General features: G+C 46.7%; 2 protein-coding genes and 1 pseudogene across 3 annotated transcripts in view; 1 reads left to right on the top strand and 2 right to left on the bottom strand.

Annotated features, from left to right (window-relative positions):
• The window catches only part of LOC139276126 (zinc finger protein 17-like), a 44,266-nt pseudogene extending 22,361 nt beyond the window's left edge, over positions 1-21,905 (bottom strand).
• The window catches only part of LOC139276125 (NXPE family member 3-like), a 742,865-nt gene that overhangs the window by 400,014 nt on the left and 319,911 nt on the right, over positions 1-22,940 (top strand). The window lies entirely within an intron of this gene.
• The window catches only part of LOC139276127 (zinc finger protein 774-like), a 193,363-nt gene that overhangs the window by 169,540 nt on the left and 883 nt on the right, over positions 1-22,940 (bottom strand). Inside the window, exons 2-3 of one of the 2 annotated variants that reach the window (XM_070893651.1) lie at positions 21,888-22,051; positions 475-4,582 (exon numbers count right to left, since the gene is read on the bottom strand). In XM_070893651.1, coding sequence (XP_070749752.1) covers positions 3,335-4,231 — 897 coding nt within the window. In that variant the 5' untranslated portion in view covers positions 4,232-4,582; positions 21,888-22,051 and the 3' untranslated portion in view covers positions 475-3,334. Of the gene's footprint in view, positions 1-474; positions 4,583-21,887; positions 22,052-22,940 lie in introns of those variants that run through there. The other variant, XR_011595819.1, reaches the window with a different exon arrangement.

Raw genomic sequence — 22,940 nt, 5'->3', positions numbered from 1 at the left:
CTGTGTGATGCCAACCCCAACCTCACTACTACTGTTTGGTGGTCAGTGCACAACTCCCACTAGCGTTTTCTGCCCTTTGGTGTTCTGCAGCTCAACCCATACAGATTCCACATCATCCAAGCTAATGTCCTTCCTTACTATTTTGTTAATCTCCTCTGTAACTAGCAACGCTGGCCTTACCAGTGATGCTTACATCCCTTGAACGAATAAAAAAATGAATCAGACCCATCTGACCTCTCAAGTGGGTGTAAAAGATTCCATGACGTTATTTCGAAGAAAAAAATATCTCTCTGGTGTCCTGGTCAACATTTATCCCTCAACCAACATCACTAAAACAGAGGCTGTGAAAAGCATTTTATAAATACAAGTCTTCCTTTAACAAAGGAGAAACAGCTTAAAAATGGAACAGTCGATAACAGGACATCAATTAGCCTCCCCATGGAGAAATTAAGGAATCGATTCACTGTATGTAGAAAACAAAGCTAATTTATTTGACAGTTGTTTGACAGAGGGAGCAGAAATGATTTACAAGAATGATTAAGAAACATAGAAAATGAGTGTAGGAGTAGGCCATTCCACACTTCGAGCCTGCACCACCATCCAATAAGATCATGGCTGGTCATTCCCTCAGTACCTCGTTCCTGCTCTCTCTCCATACCCCTTGATCCCTTTAGCCGTAAGGGCCATATCTAACTCCCTCTTGAATATATCCAATGAACTGGCATCATCAACTCTCTGTGGTAGGGAATTCCACAGGTTAACAACTCTCAGTGAAGAAGTTTATCCTCATCTCAGTACTAAAAGGCCTACCCCTTATCCTAAGACTGTGTCCCCTGGTTCTGGACTTTTCCATCATCGGGAACATTCTTCCCGCATCTAACCTGTCTAGTCCCGTCAGAATCTTGCAAGTTTCTATGAGATTCCCTCTCATCCTTCTAAACTTCAGTGTATAAAGGCCCAGTTGATCCAGTCTCTCCTCATATGTCAGTCCCACCATCCCAGGAATCAGTCTGGTGAACCTTCGCTGCACTCCCTCAATAGCAAGAACGTCCTTCCTCAGATTAGGAGACCAAAATTGAACACAATATTCCAGGTGAGGCCTCACCAAGGCCCTGTACAACTGCAGTAAGACCTCCATGCTCCTATACTCAAATCCCCTAGCTATGAAGGCCAACATACCATTTGCCGCCTTCACCGTCTGCTGTACCTGCATGCCAACTTTCAATGACTGATGAACCATGGCACCCAGGTCTCGTTGCACCTCCCTTTCCTAATCTGCCGCCATTCAGATAATATTCTGCCTTTGTGTTTTTGCCCCCAAAGTGGATAACCTTACATTTATCCACATTATACTGCATCTGCCATGCATTTGCCCACTCATGTAACCTGTCCAAGTCACCCTGCAGCCTCTTAGCGTCACACTCACAGCTCACACCGCCACCCAGTTTAGTGTCATCTGCAAACTTGGAGATATTACACTCAATTCCTTCATCCAAATCATTGATAAATAGCTGGAGTCCCAGCACTGAACCCTGCGGCACCCCACTAGTCACTGCCTGCCATTCTGAAAAGGAGTTTATTTCTACTCCTTGCTTCCTGTCTGCCAACCAGTTCTCTATCCACGTCAGTACATTACCCCCAATACCATGTGCTTTGATTTTGCACACCAATCTCTTGTGTGGGACCATGTCAAAAGCCTTTTGAAAGTCCAAATACACCACATCCACTGGTTCTCCCTTGTCCACTCCACTAGTTACATCCTCAAAAACTTCCAGAAGATTTGTCAAGCATGATTTCCATTTCATAGATCCGTGCTGACTTGGAATGATCCTGTCACTGCTTTCCAAATGCGCTGCTATTTCATCTTTAATAATTGATTCCAACATTTTCCCCACTACTGATGTCAGGCTAATCGGTCTATAATTACCCATTTTCTCTCTCCCTCCTTTTTTAAACAGTGGTGTTACATTAGCTACCCTCAAGTCCATCGGAACCGATCCAGAGTCGATAGACTGTCGGAAAATGACCACCAATGCATCCACTATTTCTAGGGCCACTTCCTTCAGTACTCTGGGATGCAAACTATCAGGCCCTGGGGATTTATCGGCCTTCAATCCCATCAATTTCCCGAACACAATTTCCCGCTTTATAAGGATACCCTTCAGTTCCTCCTTCTTACTAGACCCTCGGTCCCCTTGGATTTCCGGAAGGTTCTTCCTTCGTGAAAACAGAACCAAAGTATTTGTTTAACTGGTCTGCCATTTCTTTGTTCCCCATTATAAATTCACCCGAATCTGACTGCAAGGGACTTACATTTGTTTTCACTAATCTTTGTCTCTTCACATACCTATAGAAGCTTTTGCAGTCAGTTTTTATGTTCCGAGCAAGTTTCCTCTCGTACTCTATTTTCCCCCTCCTAACTAAACCCTTTGTCATCCTCTGCTGTATTATAAAATTCTCCCAGTCCTCAGGTTTGCTGCTTTTTCTGGCCAATTTATATGCCTCTTCCTTGGATTTAACACTATCCTTAATTTCCCTTGTTAGCCACGGTTCAGCCACCTTCCCAGGTTTATTTTTACTCCAGACAGAGACGTACAATTGTTGAAGTTCATCCATGTGATCTTTAAATGTTTGCCATTGTCTATCCACCGTCAATCCTTTAAGTATCATTTGCCAGTCTATTCTAGCCAATTCACGTCTCATACCATTGAAGTTAGCTTTCCCCAAGTTCAGGACCCTAGTCCCTGAATTAACTGTGTCACTCTCCATCTTAATAAAGAATTCTACCATATTATGGTCACTCTTCCCCAAGGGGCCTCGCACAATAAGATTTGCGGGATGAGGGACTTCAGTTCCATGGATAGACTGGAGAAGCTGGGGGTCTTCTTAGAACAGAGAAGGTTGAGAGGAGATTTGATAAAATCATGAGGGGTCTGGACAGAGTAGAGAAAATATTCCCATTGGCAGATGGATGGAGACAGGTGATCGGCAAAAGAACCAAAGGCGACATGAGAAAAAACTTTTTTTACGCAGCGAGTGGTTAGGATCTGGAATGCACGGCCTGAAAGGCTGGTGGAGACAGATTCAATCGTGGCTTTCAAAGAGTGAATTGGATAAGTACCGGAAATAAAGCATTTGCAGGGCTACGGGGAAAGGGCAGGGAGTGGGACTAGCTGAAGTGCTCTTGCAGAGAGCCGGCACGGGCTCGACGGTCTGAAAGGCCTCCTTCTGTGCTGTAACCATTCTATGATGTCCAGAAAATTAAACTCCAGCCCAGTTGTCGGGATTAATTACACCAGCGGCAACAAACCCCAACGGTCCGAGTGAGCATGGTTCAGTCCGGGATGTGATTAACGGCAACAATAACAGCAGAGTCCAACCCCCGCAGTCCCCTGTGAATTCGCTGGTGTGTCAGCAGGTCACATGATCGACTGAATCCCTTCCCACACTCGGAGCAGGTGAACAGTCTCTCCCCAGTGTGAATGCGTTGGTGTGTCAGCAGGGTGGATGAATCAGTGAATCCCTTCCCACACTCGGAGCAGGTGAACGGCCTCTCCCCAGTGTGAACTTGCTGGTGTGCTAGCAGCTGGGATGATCGAACAAAACCCTTTCCACATTCAGAGCAGATGAACGGTCTCTCCCCAGTGTGAATGCGTTGGTGTGTCAGCAGGTTGGATAAACAAGTAAAGCCCTTCCCACACTCAGAGCAGATGAATGGCCTCTCCCCAGTGTGAGTGCACAGGTGTGCCCGCAGGCTGGATGACTGAGTGAAGCCCTTCCCACACACGGGACAGGTAAATGGCCTCTCCCCAGTGTGAATACGCTGGTGTGCTAGCAGGTGGGATGAACGAGTGAATCCCATCTCACACACTGAGCAGGTGAACGGCCTCTCCCCAGTGTGAATACGCTGGTGTGCCCGCAGGCTGGATGACTGAGTGAAGCCCTTCCCACACACGGGACAGGTAAATGGCCTCTCCCCAGTGTGAATACGCTGGTGTGCTAGCAGGTGGGATGAACGAGTGAATCCCTTCCCGCACACAGGACAGATGAATGGCCTCTCCCCAGTGTGAACTCGCTGGTGTACCAACAGGGCGGATGACCGAGTGTATCCCTTCCCACACACGAGGCAGGTGAATGGTCTCTCTCCATTGTGACTGCGTCGATGAGTTTCCAGCTCAGGTGCGGAATTGAATCCCTTCCCACAGTCTCCACATTTCCACGGTTTCTCCATGGTGCACGTGTCCTTGTGTCTCTCCAGGTTGGATGATCAGTTGAAGCCTCGTCCACACACACAATACATGAACGGTTTCTCCCCGCTGTGAATGGTGCGATGTTTTTTCAGGCTGTGTAACTGGTTAAAGCTCTTTCCACAGTCAGTGCACTGGAACACTCTCACTCGGGTGTGTGTCTCGGTGCTTTACCAGTCACTGATGTTGAAAATCTTTTCCCACAGACAGAACAGACAAACGTTTCTCCTTCCACATTCAAAGGCCGATGATATACAGGTGAATCGAGTGACTCTGTCAGATCTCGATATGATTGGTTGGAGTTTCCCGTCTGCAAATCCTTCTTTTCTAATATCCTGTAAAAGGAGTTTACAAAAGTCAGCACTGGAAGTGCAGGATAGAAATGGAGGACAGACAATCCTAGTTTCTATGGAACATTCTTTCCTCTCTTGTTTCCCCCAAAGCTGTAAATTCCCGTCCCACACACTCTCCCTCCTCCTGCTGCTGAAATCCAAACTCATTGCACCACCTCCATCATTTCTTTCTTCCATCTGCTGTTTTCTCACTCCCTCTTCTCTGGTTGAGTTCAGTTCTACATCCCTCGTGTGCAGACTGAGAATAAATGAGGAATGATTTTCTCTGCTGGTCACTGGGACTCTAAAGCCCCGCCACCCTCTGCTCCTGGAGCAAGATGGCCACACAGGCGCCCTGATCCTGTCTAAGAATTCGGCTAGTTACCCCGAGCGGTCGGGTCCATCACCGCGGGTCAAACATGGAGCCTGTGGGCTCGTATTCGGGGCCTGAGGCCTACACCAGGTATTTATGAAGCTGCCCAGCCCACCCAGGGGTCCAATTCTTCCGCTGAGCCCACAAGCTCCTACCGACTCGCGGAACGTCTCTTCCGCCTCAGACCACCTCCACCACTGGCACTGCGCCTGCTCAGAGCACAGCCCGGTCCCACGTCTGAGCTCCTGTTGTCATTGATAGAGCACTTTACCCCTGCGCGGGGGATTCTGGCTACAGAAGTAAACATTGCAACATTTGGTAGTGAAATGGGTTGATTGAGGACAGACAGCAGGGATTATTGCAGGAAATAACACAGTGCAGTGAGAAAGGAAATGCAGTGGATGTTGTGTAGATGGATTGTCAAAAGTTGTTTGATAAGGTGCCGGACAGGAGGCTTGATGATCAAATTAAGGCTCACGGTATTAAAGGGAGTGGGGCCGCGTGGAGAGGAAGTTGGGTAAAGGGCAGAAAACAGACAGTAGTGGTTAATGGATGTTCTTCAGACTGGAGGGATGTAAACAGTGGTGTCCCCAGGGTCAGTGTTGGGACCACTGCTCTTAATATAGAGAAATGATCTGGGCTAAGGTATAAACACATAAGAAGTAGAAGCAGGAGTAGGCCATTTGGATCCTCGAACCTGCTCCGCCATTCAAGACCATACTGATTCATCAATTGATCCACCGCTACGAAAATCAATAATAAGAATAAAACCGGACGGACCACCCGGCATCGACCTCCGCCCCGGTTACGGATACGACAACGGCACACCCAGCCCAGTCTTTCCCACCAACATCTGGGGACTTGTGCCAAAATTGGGAGATGTCCCAGACTAGTCAAGCAACAGCCCGACATCGTCATACTCACAGAATCATACCTTTCAGACAATGTCCCAGACTCCTCCATCACCATCCCTGGGTATGTCCTGTCCCACCGTCAGGACAGACCCACCAGGGGTGGCAGCACAGTAGTATACAGTCGGGAGGGTGTGGCCCTGGGACTCCTCAACATTGACTCCGGATCCCATGAAGTCTCATGGCTCGAGGTCAAGCATGGGCAAGGAAACCTCCTGCTGATTACCACCCACCGCCCTCCCTCAGCTGATGAATCAGTACTCCTCCATGTTGAACACCACTTGGAAGAAGCACTGAGAGTAGCAAGGTGCACAGAATGTACTCTGGGTGGGGGACTTCAACGTCCATCAAGACTGGCTCGGCAGCACCACTACTGACCGAGCTGGCCGAGTCCTGAAGGATATAGCTGCCAGACTGGGCCTGCAGCAGGTGGTGAGAGAATCAACACGAGGGGGAAAACCTACTTGCGTCCATCCCTTCGGAAAGGGCGCGAGAGTGGGAACAGCGGTAAGCCTACAAAGGCCGTGAGTCAGCTGAGCAGCGGGACTTCGGAAAGGGCCCGAGAGTGGGAGCAGCGGTAAGCCTACAAAGGGTGTGAGTCAGCTGAGCAGCGGGACTTCGGAAAGGGCCCGAGAGTGGGAGCAGCGGTAAGCCTACAAAGGGCGTGAGTCAGCCGAGCAGACAGCCGAAACAGCACCAAGTGACCTGGGAGGGTAAGAAGTAAAAAGATTCAAAGTGTGATGTCACAGGAAAGCAGGGAAGTGATTGGTTGGTCAGTTTTTCTCTCTTTTCTTGGGCATTGGTTTAAATTAAGAGCTGGGATTAAAAATCTAAACTTTCAAAACGTGAAAACTTAATTAAATCCATTCGAGATGGCAGGGCAGGCGATGTGTTACTGCTGCTACATGTGGGAGCTGGTTGACCCCATTGAGGTCCACGGCGACCACATCTGCAGTAAGTGTTGGCTGCTCGAGGAACTTCAGCTCCGCGTTGATGAGCTGGAGTCCGAGCTGCAGACACTGCGACACATCAGGGAGGGGGAGACTTACCTGGACACTGTGTAAATTCAAATTTGGTCCGTGGTCAGGGACAGGAGGGTGTGACTATGAGCGAGGCAGCTGTGGGGGCCCAGGAGGTAGTGATGGAGGAGCCTCAGCCCTTAAAATTGTCCAACAGGCACGAGAATCTTGCTCCCTGTTTGGACGAGGGCGGGGACTGCAGGGAGGGTGAGCAAACTGACCACAGCGCCATGGTACAGGAGGCCATTCAATGGGGGGAGTAAAAATAAATGTTGTAGTGGTAGGAAAGAGTACAGTTAGGGGGATAGATACTGTTCTCTGCAGCCGAGAGCGAGAGTCCCGAAGGCTGTGTTGCCTGTCCGGTGCCAAGGTTAAGGACATCTCCTCCGGGCTGAAGAGGAACGTGGAGTGGGATGGGGAAGATCCAGTTGTCGTGGTTCATGTAGGGACCAATGACATAGACAGAACAAAGAAAGAGGTTCTGCTGAGGGATTTTGAGCAGCTAGGGGCTAAATTAAAAAGCAGAACCACAAAGGCAATAATCTCTGGATTACTACCCGAGCCACGAGCAAATTTGCACAGCGTAAATAAGATCAGAGAGATGGACATGTGGCACAAAGTCTGGTGTGGGAGAAATGGGTTTCGGTTCATGGGGCACTGGCACCAGTACTGGGGGTGGAAAGGGTTCAGGTGAGCGGAAATTTAAAAAGGCAAAGAGCAAGGAGAAGGCAATAGAGCAGGGTAGCGGTGGGGGAAATGATAACCAGACTGTGACAGGAAGGGACAGAATGTATAAAATAAGAGTATAACAGAAAGTAGGGTTAAAGCAGGAAAAAATTTTAAAAAGACAAAATTAAAAGCTCTTTATCTGAATGCACATAACATTCGTAACAAGATAGATGAGTTGACGGCAGAAATAGATATAAATGGGTATGATCTGATAGCCATTACAGAAATGTGGTTGCAAGGTGACCAAGGCTGGGAACTGAATATTCAGGGGTATTTAACAATTCAGAAGGATAGACAGAAAGGAAAAGGTGAGGTAGTTCTGTTAATAAAGGATGAGATCAGTGTAGTAGTGAGAAATGATATTGGCTCAGAAGATCAAGATGTAGAATCAGTTTGAGTGGAGATAAGAAATAATAAGGGGAAGAAGTCACTGGTGGGCGTAGTCCATAGGCCCCCTAACAGTAGCGACACTGTTGGACGGAGTATAGATCAAGAAATAATGGAGGCTTGTAAGAAAGGTACGGTAATAATCATGGGCGACTTTAATCTTCATATTGATTAGACAAATCAAGTTGGCCAAGGTAGACTTGAGGAAGAGTTTATAAGAGTGTATCCGGGATGGTTTCCTTGAAGAGTAAGTTGAAGAAACCAATCAGGGAGCAGGCTATCTTAGATCTGGTACTGTGTAATGAGACAAGATTAATAAATTATCTCATAGTAAAGGATCCTCTAGGAAAAAGTGATCATAACATGGTTGAATTTCAAATTCAGTTGGAGGGTGAGAAAGTCAGACCTCAAACCAGTGCCCTGATTCTAAATAAATGCAACTACAAAGGTATGAAAGCAGAAGTGGGGATGTTCGCTGATGACTGCACAGTATTCAATTCCATTCGAAACTCCTCAGATAATGGAGCAGTCCATGCCCGCTTGCAGCAAGACCTGGACAACATTCAGACTTGGGCTGATAAGTGACAAGTAACATTCGTGCCACACGAGTGCCTGACAATGACTATCTTCAACAAGTGAGAGTCTAACCACTGCCCCTTAACATTCAATGGCATTACCATCGCCAAATCCCCTACCATCAACATCCTGGGGGTCACCATTGACCAGAAACTTAACTGGACCAGCCACATAAATACTGTGGCAACAAGAGCAGGTCAGAGGCTGGGTATTCTGTGGCAAGTGTGTCATCTCCTGACTCCCCAAAGCCTTTCCATCATCTACAAGACACAAGCCAGGAGTGTGATGGAATACTCTCCACTTGCCTGGATGAGTGAAGCTCCAACAACACTTAAGAAGCTCGACACCATCCAGGACAAAGCAGCCCGCTCGATTGGCACCCCATCCACCACCTTAAACACCCACTCCCTCCACCACCGGCGTACCGTGGCTGCATTGTGTACTATCTACATGATGCACTGCAGCAACTCGCCAAGGCTTCTTCGGCAGCACCTCCCAAACCCGCGACCTCTAACATCGAGAAGGACAAGGGCAGCAAGCGCATGGGAACACCACCACCTCCACGTTCCCCTCCAAGTCACACACCATCCTGACTTGAAAGCATATCGCCATTCCTTCATCGTCGCGCGGTCAAATTCCTGGAACTCCCTCCCTAACAGCACTGTGGCACTACCATCACCACACGGACTGCAGCAGTTCATGAAGGTGGCTTACCACCATCTTCTCAAGGGCAATTAGGGATGGGCAATAAATACTAGCCTTGTCAGCGAAGCCCACATCTCGTGAACGTATAAAAAAAAAGTTGGCTTAAGTCGACTGGGAAGATAGATTAAAGTGTAAGACAGTTGAGAAGCAGTGACAGACAATAAAGGAGATATTTCATAACTCAACAAAAATATATTTCAGTGAGAAGGAAAAACTTTAAGCGAAGGGAGAACATTCCGTGGCTAACGAAGGAAGTAAAGAATGGTATCAATTTGAAAACAATGTCATACAAAGTGGCCAAGATCAGTGGGAGGCCGGAGCATTGGCAAATTTTTAAAAAAACAGCAAATGATGACTAAAGAAATAATAGAGAGGGAAGATAGATTATGAGAGTAAACTAGCAAGTAATATAAAAAAGATAGTATGAGCTTCTAATAAGGATAGGGTGGCTAAATTAAACGTTGGTCCTTTAGAGGATGAGACTGGGGAATTAATAATGGGGAACAGGGAAATGGTAGAGACTTTGAACAAATAATTTTATCAGTCTTTACGGTAGAAGACACTAAAAACATCCCAATAATAGATAATCAAGGGGCGAAAGCGAGGGAGGAACTTAAAGCAATCACTATCACAAAAAAAAGGCTCAATAAAATAATGGGACTAAAGATGGAAAAGTCCCCTGGACCTGATGGCTTGCAACCTTGGGTCTTAATACACAGTAATGGTCCCACTTCATTGTCCCAGCAAATACTTCAAGGGGCCGCACAGCACGGGATAGATACAGAGTAAAGCTCCCTCGATACTGTCCCATCAAACACTCCCAGGGGAGGTACAGTACGGGTTAGATACAGAGTAAAGCTCCCTGTACGCTGTCCCATCAAACACTCCCAGGGGAGGTACAGCACGGGTTAGATACAGAGTAAAGCTCCCTGTACACTGTCCCATCAAACAATGCCAGGGCAGGCATAGCATATGCTAGATAAGAGCAAGGCTCCTTCTACACTGTCCCATCAAACACTCCCAGAGCAGGTACAGCATGGATTAGATACAGAGTAAAGCCCTGTGTACACTATCCCACCAGGGCAGGTACAACACGGATTAGAAAGCATAAACCTCCCTCTATACTGTCCCATCAGACAGTCCCAGGACAGGTACAGTACTGGTTAGATAGAGTAAATCTCCTTCTACACTGTTCCATCAAACACTCCCAGGGCAGGTACAGCCTGGATTAAATATGGAGGAAAGCTCCCTTTACACTGTCCCATCAAACATTCAAAGGGTAGGTATAGAACATAAGAAACGGAGCAGGAGTCGGCCATTTGGCCCCTCAAGCCTGCTCCGCCATTCAATAAGATCATGCCTGATCTGATCCAGGCCTCAACTCCACTTCCCTGCCCGCTCCCCATAATTCTCGACTCCCTTATCTTTCAAAAATCTGTCTATCCCCACTTGAAATATATTCAATGACCCAGCCTCCACAGCTCTCTGAGGTAGAGAATCCCAAAGATTCACGTCCCTCAGATAAAAAATTCCTCCTCATTTCAGTTTTAAATGAGCGACCCCTTATTCTGAAACTATACCCCCTCGTTCTAGATTCCCCACGAGGAGAAACATCCTCTCTGCATCTACCCTGTCAAGCCCCCTCAGAATCTTATACGTTTCAATAAGATCACCTCTAAGTCTTCTAAACTCCAATGAGTATAGGCCCCACCTGCTTTACCTTCCTTCTTATGACAACCCCTTCATCTCAGTAATCAACCTCAGGAACCTTCTCTGAACTGCTTCCAATGCAAGTATACCCCTCCTTAAATAAGGAGACCAAACTGTATGCAGTTCTCCAGGTGTAGTCTCACCAACGCCCTGTACAGTTGCAGAAGCACTTTCTTACTTTTATACTCCATCCCCCTTGCAATAAAGGACAACATTCCATTTGCGTTCCTAATTAATTGCTGTAACTGCATGTTAACTTTTTGTGTTTAATGTAGGACCCCCAGATCCCTCTGTACTGTTGCATTTTGTAATCTCTCCCCATTTAAATAATAATTTGCTGTTTTATTTTTCCTACCAAAGTGGATAACCACACATCTTCCCACATTATACTCCATCTGCTAAAGTTTTGCCCTCTCTATATCCCTTTGTAGATTCTTTGCGTCCTCTTCACAACTTGCTAAGTTAGCACAGGTTGGATACAGAGTAAGTCTCCGTCTACATTATCCATCAAACGCTCGCAGAGCAGGTACAACACGGGTTAGATAGAAAGTAAAGCTCCCTCTACATTGTCCCATCAAATACTCTCAGGGCAGGTACAGCATGGGTTAGGTACCGACTAAAGCTCCCTCTTACTGTCCCCTCAAACACTGCTACAGCAGGTACAACACAGGTTAGATACAGAGTACAGCTCTCTCTCCACTGTCGCATCCAAAACTCCCAGGGCAGGTATAGCACGGGCCAGATATAGAGTAAAGCTCCCTCTATACTGCCGCATCAAACACTCGCAGGGCAGGTACAGCAAAATTAGATGCAGAATAAATCTCCCTCTGCACTGTCCCATCAAAACCTCCCAGAGCAGGTAAAGCACGGGTCAGAAACAGAGTAAAGCTCCGTCTACATTGCCCCATCAAATATTCCAAGAGCAGGTACAGCTTATGTTAGATACAGAGTAAACCTCCCTCTACACCATCCATCAAACACTCCCAGGACAGGTACAGCATGGATTAGATACAGAGTAAACCTCTCTCTACACTGTCCCATCAGACACAACAAGGGCAGGTAGAGTATGGGTTAGATATAGAGGAAAGATTCCCCTACACCAACCCATCAAAGCTCACAGGGCAGGTAGAGCATGGGTTAGATACAGAGCAAAGTTCCCTCAGAAGTGTTCCATCAATCACGCACAAGGCAGGTGCAGCACGGGTTATGTAGAGAGTAAAGCTCTCTCTGCACTCTGGGGGCAGAGGTTGAACAGCCAGAGTTCGTGGTCCACATCGGTACCAGTGACATGGGTAGGAAGAGGGATGAGGTCCTGCAGGCAGAGTTTAGGGAGCTAGGAGAGAGATTACAAAGCAGGACCTCAAAAGGTAGTGAGTACAGAAATAGGAGGATCGAGCAGATGGCTGGAGAGATGGTGCAGGTGGGAGGGTTTTAGCTTCCTGAGGCACTGGGACCGCTTCTGGGGGAGGTGGGACCTGTACAAGCCGGACGGGTTGCACCTCAACATAGCAGGGACCAATATCCTTGCGGGTGGGTTTGCTCGTGCTGTTGGGGAGGGTTTAAACTAGCTTGGCAGGGGGATGGGAACCTAAAAATAGATTCCGTAGGGAGAGGAGTAAAGCTGGAATTAGAAAGCAAAAATAAAGAAAGTGAGTTTGAAGGAGAGAGGATACAAGCAGGAAAAAAAGGTAAAACAACAAACTTAAAGACACTTTGTCTAAATGCACATAGCAATTGTAACAAAATAGATAAGTTGACAGCACAAATTGAGACAAATGGGTATGATCTGATAGCTATTACAGAGACGTGGTTGCAAGGTGACCAGGACTGGGAATTAAATTTTCAGGGGTACTTGACAATTCGGAAGGACAGACAGAAAGGAAAAGGAGGTGGAGTAGCTCTATGGATAAAGAATGGAATCACTGCAATAGTAAGGAACGATATTGGCTCAAATGATAATAGTGTTAAGACAGTTTGGGTGGAGATAAGGAATAATAAGGGGAAAAAGTCACTGGTGGGCATAGTCTCTTGGCCCCCGAACAGTAACAACCCTGTTGGTTGGAGCATCAACCAGGAAATAGTGGGGGTTTGTAAAAAGGGAACAGCAATAATCATAGGTGATATTAACCTCCATATTGATGAGGAGTTCATGGAGTGCATAAGGGACGGGTTCCTTGAGCAGTATGTAACAGAACCAACCAGGGGGCAGGCTATCTTAGATCTGATCCTGTGTAATGAGACAGGATTAATAAACAATCTCTAGTAAAGGATCCCCTCGGAATGAGTGATCATAGCATGACTGAATTTCAAATTCAGATGGAGGGTGAGAAAGTTGGATCTCTAACCAGCGTACTAATCTTAAATAAAGGAGACTATGAAGGTATGAGGGCAGAGTTGGGTAAAGTGGACTGAGAAAGTAGATTAAAGTGTAGGACGGTTGATGAACTGTGTACATTTAAGGAGATATTTCACAACTCTCAAGAAAAATACATTCCAGTGAGGAGGAAAGGGTGCAAGAGAAAAGATAGCCATCCGTGGCTAACTAAAGAAATAAAGGACGGTATCCAATTAAAAACAAGGGCATACAAAGTGACCAAAACTCGTGGGAGGACAGAAGTCAGCAAAGAACAACTAAAAAAATGAAGAAGAAAGGGAAGATAGACTATGAAAGTAAACTAGCACAAAATATAAAAACAGATAGCAAGAGTTTCTATAGGTCTATAAAATAGAAAAGAGTGGCTAAAGTAAATGTTGGTCCTTTAGAGGACCGAGACCGGGGAATTAGTAATGGGGAACATGGAGATTGCAGAAACTCTGAACAAATATTTGCGTTAGAAGACACTAACAATCTTCCAACAGTGGATAGTCAAGGGGCTATGGGGGGGGGGGGGGTGGGGGGGGGGGGGGAAGGAGAGATCTTAACACAATCACAATCATTAAGGAGATGGTACTCAGTAAGATAATGGTACTAAAGGCAGATATATCCCCTGGACCTTATGGTTTGCATCGTCGGGTTTTAAGAGAAGTAGCGGCAGGGATTGTAGATGCATTGGTTGTAATTTATAAAATTCCCTGGATTCTGGAGAGGTCCCAGCAGATTGGAAAACTGCAAATGTAATGCCCCTATTTAAAAAAGGAGGCAGACAAAAAACAGGAAACTATAGACCAGTTAGTCTAACATCTGTGGTTGGGAAAATGTTGCCCGAGTCCATTATTAAAGAAGCAGTAGCAGGACATTTGGATAAGCAAAATTCGGTCAGGCAGAGTCAGCATGGATTTATGAAGGGGAAGTCATGTTTGACAAATTTGCTGGAGCTCTTTGAGGATGTAACGAACAGGGTGGATAAAGTGGAACCAGTGGATATGGTGTATTTGGACTTCCAGCAGGCATTTGACAACGTGCTACATAAAAGGTTGCTGCACAAGATAAAAGTTCACGGAGTTGGGGGTAATATATTAGCATGAAAAGAGGATTGGCTAACTAATAGAGAACAGAGAGTCGGGATAAATGGCTCATTCTCTGTTTGGCAACCAGTAACTAGTGGGGTGCCGCAGGGATCAGTGTTGGGTCCCCAACTATTTACAATCTATATTAACGACTTGGAAGAAGGGACTGAGTGTAACGTAGCCAAGTTTGCTGACAATACAAAGATGGGTGGAAAAGCAATGTGTGAGCAGGACACAAAAAATCTGCAGAAGGACATAGACAGGCTCAGTGAGTGGGCAAAAATTTGGCAGTTGGAGTAGAATGTTGGAAGTGTGAGGTCATGCACTTTGACAGAAAAAAATCAAAGAGCAAGTTATTATTTAAATGGAGAAAGATTGCAAAATGCCACAGTACAGCAGGACCTGGGGGTACTTGTGCGTGTAACACAAAAGGATAGTATGCAGATACAGCAAGTGATCAGGAAGGCGAATGGTATCTCTGGCCTTTATTGCAAAGGGGTTGGAGTATAAAAGCAGGGAAGTCTTGCTCCAGCTATACAAGGTTTTGGTGAGGCCACACCTGGAATAGTGTGTGCAGTTTTGGTTTCCATATTCACGAAAGGATATACTTGCTTTGGAGGCAGTTCAGAGAAAGTTCACTCGGTTGATTCCGGGGATGAGAGGGTTGACTTAGGTTGGGCCTCTACTCACTGGAGTTCAGAAGAATGAGAGGCGATCTTATCGAAACATATAAGATTATGAGGGGGCTCGACAAGGTGGATGCAGAGAGGATGTTTCTACTGATGGGGGAAGACGAGAACTAGAGGGCATGATCTTAGAATAAGGGGCCGCCCATTTAAAACAGAGATGATGAGAAATTTCTTCTCTCACAGGGTTCTAAATCTGTGGAATTCGCTGCCTCAGAAAGACGTGGAAGTTGGGACATTGAATAAATTTAAGACAGAGATAGACAGTTTCTTAAACGATAAGGGGATAAGGGGTTATGGGGAGCAGACAGGGAAGTGGAGCTGAGTCCATGATCTTATTGAATGGCGGAGCAGGCTCGAGGGGCCGTATGGCCTACTCCTGCTCCTATTTCTTCTGTTCTTCTGTAAACTGTCGAACGAAACACTCCCAGGGCAGGTGCAGCACGGACTAGATAGAATAAACCTCCACCTATACTGTACTATCAGAGACCCGCAGGGCAGGTGCAGCACGGATTAGATACAGAGTAAACCTCAGCCTACACTGTCCCATCAGAGACCCCCAGGGCAGGTGCAGCACGGGTTAGATACAGAGCAAATCTCCCTCTACACTGTCCCATCAAACACTCCCAGGGCAGGTACAGCACGGGTTAGATACAGCATAACGCTCCCTGTACACTGTCCTGTCAAAAACTCCCGGGACAGGTACAGCATGGGTTAGATAGAGAGTAATCCTCCCTTAACACTGTCACATCAAACACTCCCAAGGCAGGTACAGCACGGGTTAGATACAGAGCAATCCTCCCTTTGCACTGTCCCATCAAATACTCCCAGGGCAGGCATGGAACATAATAGGAACAGGAGTAGACCATTTAGCCCCTCGAGCCTGCTTCGCCATTCAATAAGATCATGGCTGATCGGATCCAGGCCTCAACTCCACTACCCCGCCCACTCCCCATAATCCTTGACTCCTTTATCGTTCAAAAATCTGTCTATCTCCACCTTAAATACATTCAATGACCCAGCCCCCACAGCTCTCTGAGGTAGAGAATTCCAGAGATTCACAACCCTCAGAGAAGAAATTCCTCCTCATTTCCCTTTTAAATCAGCAACCCCTTATTCTGAAACTATGCCCCCTAGTTCGAGAGTCCCCCATGAGGGGAAACATCCTCTCTGTATCTACCCTGTCAAGCCCCCTCAGAATCTTATACGTTTCAATAAGATCACCTCTAAGTCTTCTAAACTCCAGTGAGTACAGGCCTAATCTGCTCAACCTTTCTCATTATGAAAATCCCTTCATCTCAGGAAACAACCTCGGGAACTTTCTCTGAACTGCCTCCAGTGCAAGTATACCCTTCCTGTAATAAGGGGACCAAAATTGTACGCAGTACTCCAGATGTGGTCTTACCAACGCCATGTACAGTTGTAGCAGGATTTCCCTACTTTTATACTCCATCCCCCTTGCAATAAAGGCCACCATTCCATTTGCCTTCCAGATTAATTGCAGTAACTGCATGCTAAATTTTTGTTTCATGTACAAGGATCCCCAGATCCCACTGTACCACCGCATTTTGTATTCTCCCCCCATTTAAATAATAATTTGCTTTTTTATTTCTCGTACCAAGGTGGATAATCTCACATTTTCCCACACTATACTCTATCTGCCAAAATTTTGCCCACTCACTGAACCTATCTATATTCCTTTGTCGATTCTTTACATCCTCCTCACAACTTGCTCGGTTAGCACAGGTTAGATACACAGTAAATCTCCGTCTACATTATCCCATCAAACACTCCCAGGGCAGGTACAGCAAAATTGGATGCAGAGTAAAGCTCCCTCTACAGTGTCCCATCTAAAATTCCCAGGGCAGGAATAGCACAGGTCAGATACAAAATGTAGTTCCTTTGACACTGCCCATTAAACACTCCCAGAACAGGTACAGCACGGGTCAGAAACCAAGTAAAGCTCCATCTACACTGTCCAATCAAACACTTGCAGGGCAGGTACAGCACGGGTTAGATAGAGTAAACCTCCCTCAATATTGTCCCATCAGACACTCCCAGGGCAGGTACAGCATGGGTTAGGCAGAGAGTAAAGCTCCCTCGACACTGTCTCATCCAATACTCCCAGGGCAGGTACAGCATGGATTAGATATAAAGTAAAGCTCCCTCTACACTGTCCCATCAAACACTGATAGGGCAGGTATGGAACATAAGAAATAAGAGCAGGAGTAGGCCATTTGGCCCCTCGAGCCTGCTCCGCCATTCAATAAGATCATGGCTGATCAGATCCAAGCCTCAACTCCACTTCCCCGCCGGCTCCCCATAATCCTTGACTCCCTTATCTTTCAAAAATCTGATTATCTCCACTTTAAATACATTCAATGACCCAGCCACCACAGCTCTCTGAGGTAGAGAATTCCAAACATTCACGTCCCTCCGAGAGAAATTCCTCCTCATTTCCGTTTTAAATGAGCGACCCCTTATCCTGGAACTATGCCCCCTAGTTCTAGATTCCCCCACGAAGGGAAACATGCTCTGTGCATTTATCCTGTCAAGTCCCCTCAAAATCTTATATGTTTCAATGAGATCACCTCTAAGTCTTCTAAACCCCAAGGAGTATAGGCCCAACCTGCTCAGTAATCAACCTCGTGAACCTTCTGTGAACTGCCTCCAGTGCAAGTATATCCTTCCTGAAATAAGGAGACCAAAACTGTACGTAGTGGTCTTACGAATGCTATATACAGTTGCAGCAGGACTTCCCTACTTTTATACTCCATCCCCCTTGCAATAAAGGCCAGAATTCCTTTTGCCTTCCTAATTAATTGCAGTAACTACATGCTAAATTTTTGTTTCATGTACAAGGATCCCCAGATCCCACTGTACATGACATTTTGTATTCTCTCCCCATTTAAATAATAATTTGCTTTTTTATTTCTCCTACCAAAGTGGATAAGTTCACATTTTCCCACACTATACTCCATCTGCCAAAGTTTTGCCCACTCACTTAGCCTATCTATATCCCTTTGTAGATTATTGGCGTCCTCTTCACAACTTGCTAGGTTAGCACAGGTTTGATACATATTAAATCTCCGCCTACATTATCCCATCAAACAATCCCAGGGCAGGTACAGCACGGGTTAGATACAGGGTAAATCTCCCTTACTACAACAGTGACTACAATCCAAAAGTACTTCATTGGCTGTAAAGCGCTTTGAGAGGTCCGGTGGTCGTGAAAGGCAACAAATAAATCCAAGTCTTTCTCTCTCTACACTGTCCCATCAGACACTGCCAGCCCATAATGAGCAGGGCTCAGGGAGGTGGGTTGCTAGGTACTGCAGTGATGTCATAAAGCAGGGCCATTCAGCCCAGTGGGTCCTCTCCGTGTCTCTTTAAAGGTGGAGAGCTGGGACATCCTGTCTCAACACACATCTCCCTGTTCATACTGAGAATCCCCAGGGAAGGCCCAAGGCCCAAAGTGTGGAACACAACCAAGGGGGAAAGAGGAGGACAGACGGTGCAGTGTGGGAGATGAGGGAAGAGTCTGCTCATTCCCAGGGGCAGATCAGACAAAGTGCTTTGAGTAGTGGGTCCAGCAGTGAAGCTGAAAACAAACCAAAGGGAATAAATAAAGATCCAATCCAAGGGAACAAGCAACAGGTCATTTGACAGACATCACAACTGGCCCAGAATTATTCAATGGGCGAGCATCGATTGCTTATTGTGGGAAGTTCCACACTTCAACCATCCATTGAGTGAAGAAGTGTATCCTAACATCTCTCCTGAATGGCCTTGCTCTGATTTTAAGGTTATGTCCCCTCGTCCTAGCTACCCCAAGCAGCAGAATAAATTTCTCTCTATCTACCCTAGCAATTGCTTTCAAGTTCACACTAAATTCCCACAGACTAGGTGGTGTAGGGTTAGATACAGAGTAAAGTTTCCTCTACACTGCCGCAGGGCACACTTCGGTGTCCGTCCCGACTGCGCTGCTGGCAGCTTATCAATTAAAATTCAGCAGCAGTACGATCTGCCACTGCACTGAAAACTTTCCACCCGCAGCTCCTGATCAGTTTCAGGTTAAAGCTCCCTCTAAACTGTCCCATCATGCACTCTCAGGGCAGGGACAGCACGAATTAGATACAGTAAATCTGTGCCAGAGGAAACTGTACCCAAGAGAGAGTCAGTGCCAGATGAAACTGTACCGCAAGAGTCTGCCAGAGGAAACTGTACCCCAGTGACAGTCGGTGCCAGAGGAAACTGTACCCCAGTGACAGTCAGTGCCAGAGGAAACTGTATTCCAGTGAGAGTCAGTGCTACAGGAAACTGTATCCCAGTGAGAATCAGTGCCAGAAAAAACTGTATCTCAGTGAGAATCAGTGCCAGAGGAAACATGCAGCAGAGCCTGGTCTCCTGTCATCTTGAATCCCCTTGCCACTGGACCAAGACCTTGCTCTGCCAAGCCCGTGTGGTAGCGAATGTGCAAGGGCCACCTCACATGAAAATAATTCACACTATTAGCAATACATAACAATCCTCTTCCTCTGCAGTTATCAATCTATTGCAATTCCCCATGCCTACAGTTTCGTTATATTACGAATCAAAATATCTTCAGTTATCAGCAACAAATGGCATCTATATCACGCCTTAAACATAATAAAATGTCCCTTCACAGGACTGTTAGCAAACAAACTTTGACACCCAGTCACGTCAGGAAATATTAGCACAGGTGACTCAAAGTTTGTTCAAAAGGGTAGGTATTAAGGAGCATTTTAAAGGTGGAGAGGTTTAGGGAGGAATTCCAGAGCTTATGGCCTCGACAGCTGAATGTACGGCCACCAATATTGCTGAAAATTGGGGCTGCTCAAGAGGCCAGAATTGGAGGAACGCAAAGGTCTGAGGGTTGTCGCGCTGGAGGAGGTGACAGCAACAGGGAGGGGCAAGGTCCTGGATGGATTTCAAAACAAGGATGAGAATTTTGAAAGCGAGACATTGATGGACCAGGAGCCAATGTAGTTCAGCGAGCTCAGGGGTGATGGGTGAATGGAAATTGGTACAAGTTGTGATGAGAGGACTGAGGACAGATTGAGTAGAATAGGCCTATATTCTCTGGAGTTTAGAAGAACGGAAGATGATATCACTGAAACATATAAAATTCTGAGAGGAATTGACAAGGGCTTGATAGTCTAGAGTTAGGGGTCCTAGTATTAGGATAAGAGATCGGTCATTTAAAACTATGTGGAGGAGCTATTTCTTCACTCAGAGAGTTGTGAATCTTTAAAATTCTCTATCGAATAGAGATCTTACTGAATGGCGGAGTAGAATGGGAGGGGCAGTATGGCCAACTCCTGCTGCTACTTCTTGTGTTCTTGAGTAAGGATACGGGCAGGAGTGTTGAAGAAACATAGAAATTTACAGCGCAGAAGGAGGCCATTTCAGATCATCGTGTCTGTGCCGGCCGACAAAGAGCCGCACGGCCTTTGTCAGCAGCCCTGAAGGTTACATATAAACCTATGAACAATGAACAATGGCGGAAAGGTAAATAGCACCCAGCCCAACCAGCACGCCTCACACAACTGCGACACCCCTTACACCGAAACATTCTATACTCCACCCCAACCAGAACCATGTGATGTCCTGGGAGAGACAAAAAACAGATAAAAACCCAGGCCAATATAGGGAAAGAAAATGTGGGAAAATTTCTCTCCTACCCATCCAGGCGATCGAAACTAGTCCAGATCACCCTGGCCATATTTGATTCCTTGCAGCACTTACCATTATATCTGCGCCGGCCAACAAGAGGTGATCTCGTCTAATCCCAATTACCAGCTCTAGGTCCGTACCCTGCAGGTTACAGCACTTTGTGCCCATCCAACCATCTCTTCAAAGCGGTGAGGGTTTCTGTATCCACCACTCTTCCAGGCAGTGAGTTCCAGATCCCCAAAACCCTCTGCGTAAAGAAGCCCCCCCTCAAATCCCCTCTAAACCTTCCACCAACCACCTTAAAACTATGCCCCCTAAGTTTAAGCTTATGTTTACGGAGAGTGCGAGGTGTGAGGGTTTGAGCAGATGAGCTGAGGAAGGGGCAGAGACCGGTGATGTTATGGAGGTGGAAGTAAGCGTACTTGGTGATTGAGGGAATATGGGTTCGGAAGCTCATCTCGGGGTCAAGTACGACGCCAATCAATAAATTGCAACTCTCCATATCTGTGTTTCAGTATTTTAGAATACTACATATCTCTCGTGATCAATGCTTCAATATTAGTAATCAATATAAAGTAGTTATCAATATAATTTCTTATAATTCTAAATGTCCATGAATGAATAATTGATTCTGTGGGTGATAGGCCGTGCTGGTCTTTCAGATGGGTCTGTGCACCGTGATCAGTGAATTGACGATGTGTTTCCGGTTCAATCTTTTCATTGGCTCTCTCACGAGATGGGAAATATTTGAACATTGCGATCTGATGGTGTCGGTGTGAGTTCAGCCGCAACTAATGTACAGAGACCGGTTCATCTGCTGGGCTCTGTCTCAAACTGGAGTCACCTCTTAGATCAAAGCCCTTTACTCTAAAACACACACAAGAGTCACTGTGACTGTGTTTAGAGACAGAAACTGATCTCACTTCACATCCCATTGCACGGCCCTCATGCTGGATAATTGTGCTCGGTGGTCAGTCTCCCCCGGTCCCATTTCCTGTCTTACCTTGTAACCTGTGTGTACTGTCTACAGGACCGGTGTGTATCTGAGTAAATGGCACTTTCTCTTACCTTTCTCCCCAGTCGATCTATTGAAGCGCTTTCAATCGGAAGGGGCTCACTGGTTGGTGCTCTCACAATTCTGTGCTGGTTCACCTGCTGTTGTTCCTCAGTCCACAATCCCTGTTTCCTTCCAGCTGTGGAACTTTCTCAATCACTCCGCCATTCACCTGGATCTAATTATCACAGGGCAGGAAATTAGATTATTAATGTTGTGAAGTGGAATGTAATGTAAAATGTTTTTCCAACGTTTCAGATAAGTATATGTCCAGTATTTCTGTTTGATTTTATCCTTTTCCTCAGATTTCTGTCCCACACGTCTGGGCTTACAGAAAATCACTAGAATTCTCCCCGGGTTACACACTGTCTGATCTCACTGGGCCCCCGGGTTACACACTGTCTGATCTCACTGGGCCCCCGGGTTACAGTGTCTGATCTCACTGGGTCCCCGGGTTACACAGTGTCTGATCTCACTGGCCCCCGGGTTACACACTGTCTGATCTCACTGGCCCCCAGGTTACACAGTGTCTGATCTCACTGGCCCCCGGGTTACAGTGTCTGATCTCACTGGCCCCCAGGTTACACAGTGTCTGATCTCACTGGGCCCCCAGGTTACACGCTGTCTGATCTCACTGGGCCCCCGGGTTACACGCTGTCTGATCTCACTGGGCCCCCGGGTTACACGCTGTCTGATCTCACTGGGCCCCCGGGTTACACACTGTCTGATCTCACTGGGCCCCCGGGTTACACGCTGTCTGATCTCACTGGGCCTCCGGGTTACACACTGTCTGATCTCACTGGGCCCCCGGGTTACACACTGTCTGATCTCACTGGGCCCCCGGGTTACACACTGTCTGATCTCACTGGGCCCCCGGGTTACACACTGTCTGATCTCACTGGGCCCCCGGGTTACACACTGTCTGATCTCACTGGGCCTCCGGGTTACACACTGTCTGATCTCACTGTCTCACTGGGCCCCCGGGTTACACACTGTCTGATCTCACTGGGCCCCCGGGTTACACACTGTCTGATCTCACTGGGCTCCCGGGTTACACACTGTCTGAT

This window comes from Pristiophorus japonicus, chromosome 11 (assembly GCF_044704955.1).
Source record: "Pristiophorus japonicus isolate sPriJap1 chromosome 11, sPriJap1.hap1, whole genome shotgun sequence".
NCBI classification, from domain to species: domain Eukaryota; kingdom Metazoa; phylum Chordata; class Chondrichthyes; family Pristiophoridae; genus Pristiophorus; species Pristiophorus japonicus.
The sequence above is the reverse complement of the archived record's forward strand: the minus strand, read 5'-3'. Positions and strand labels throughout refer to the sequence as shown.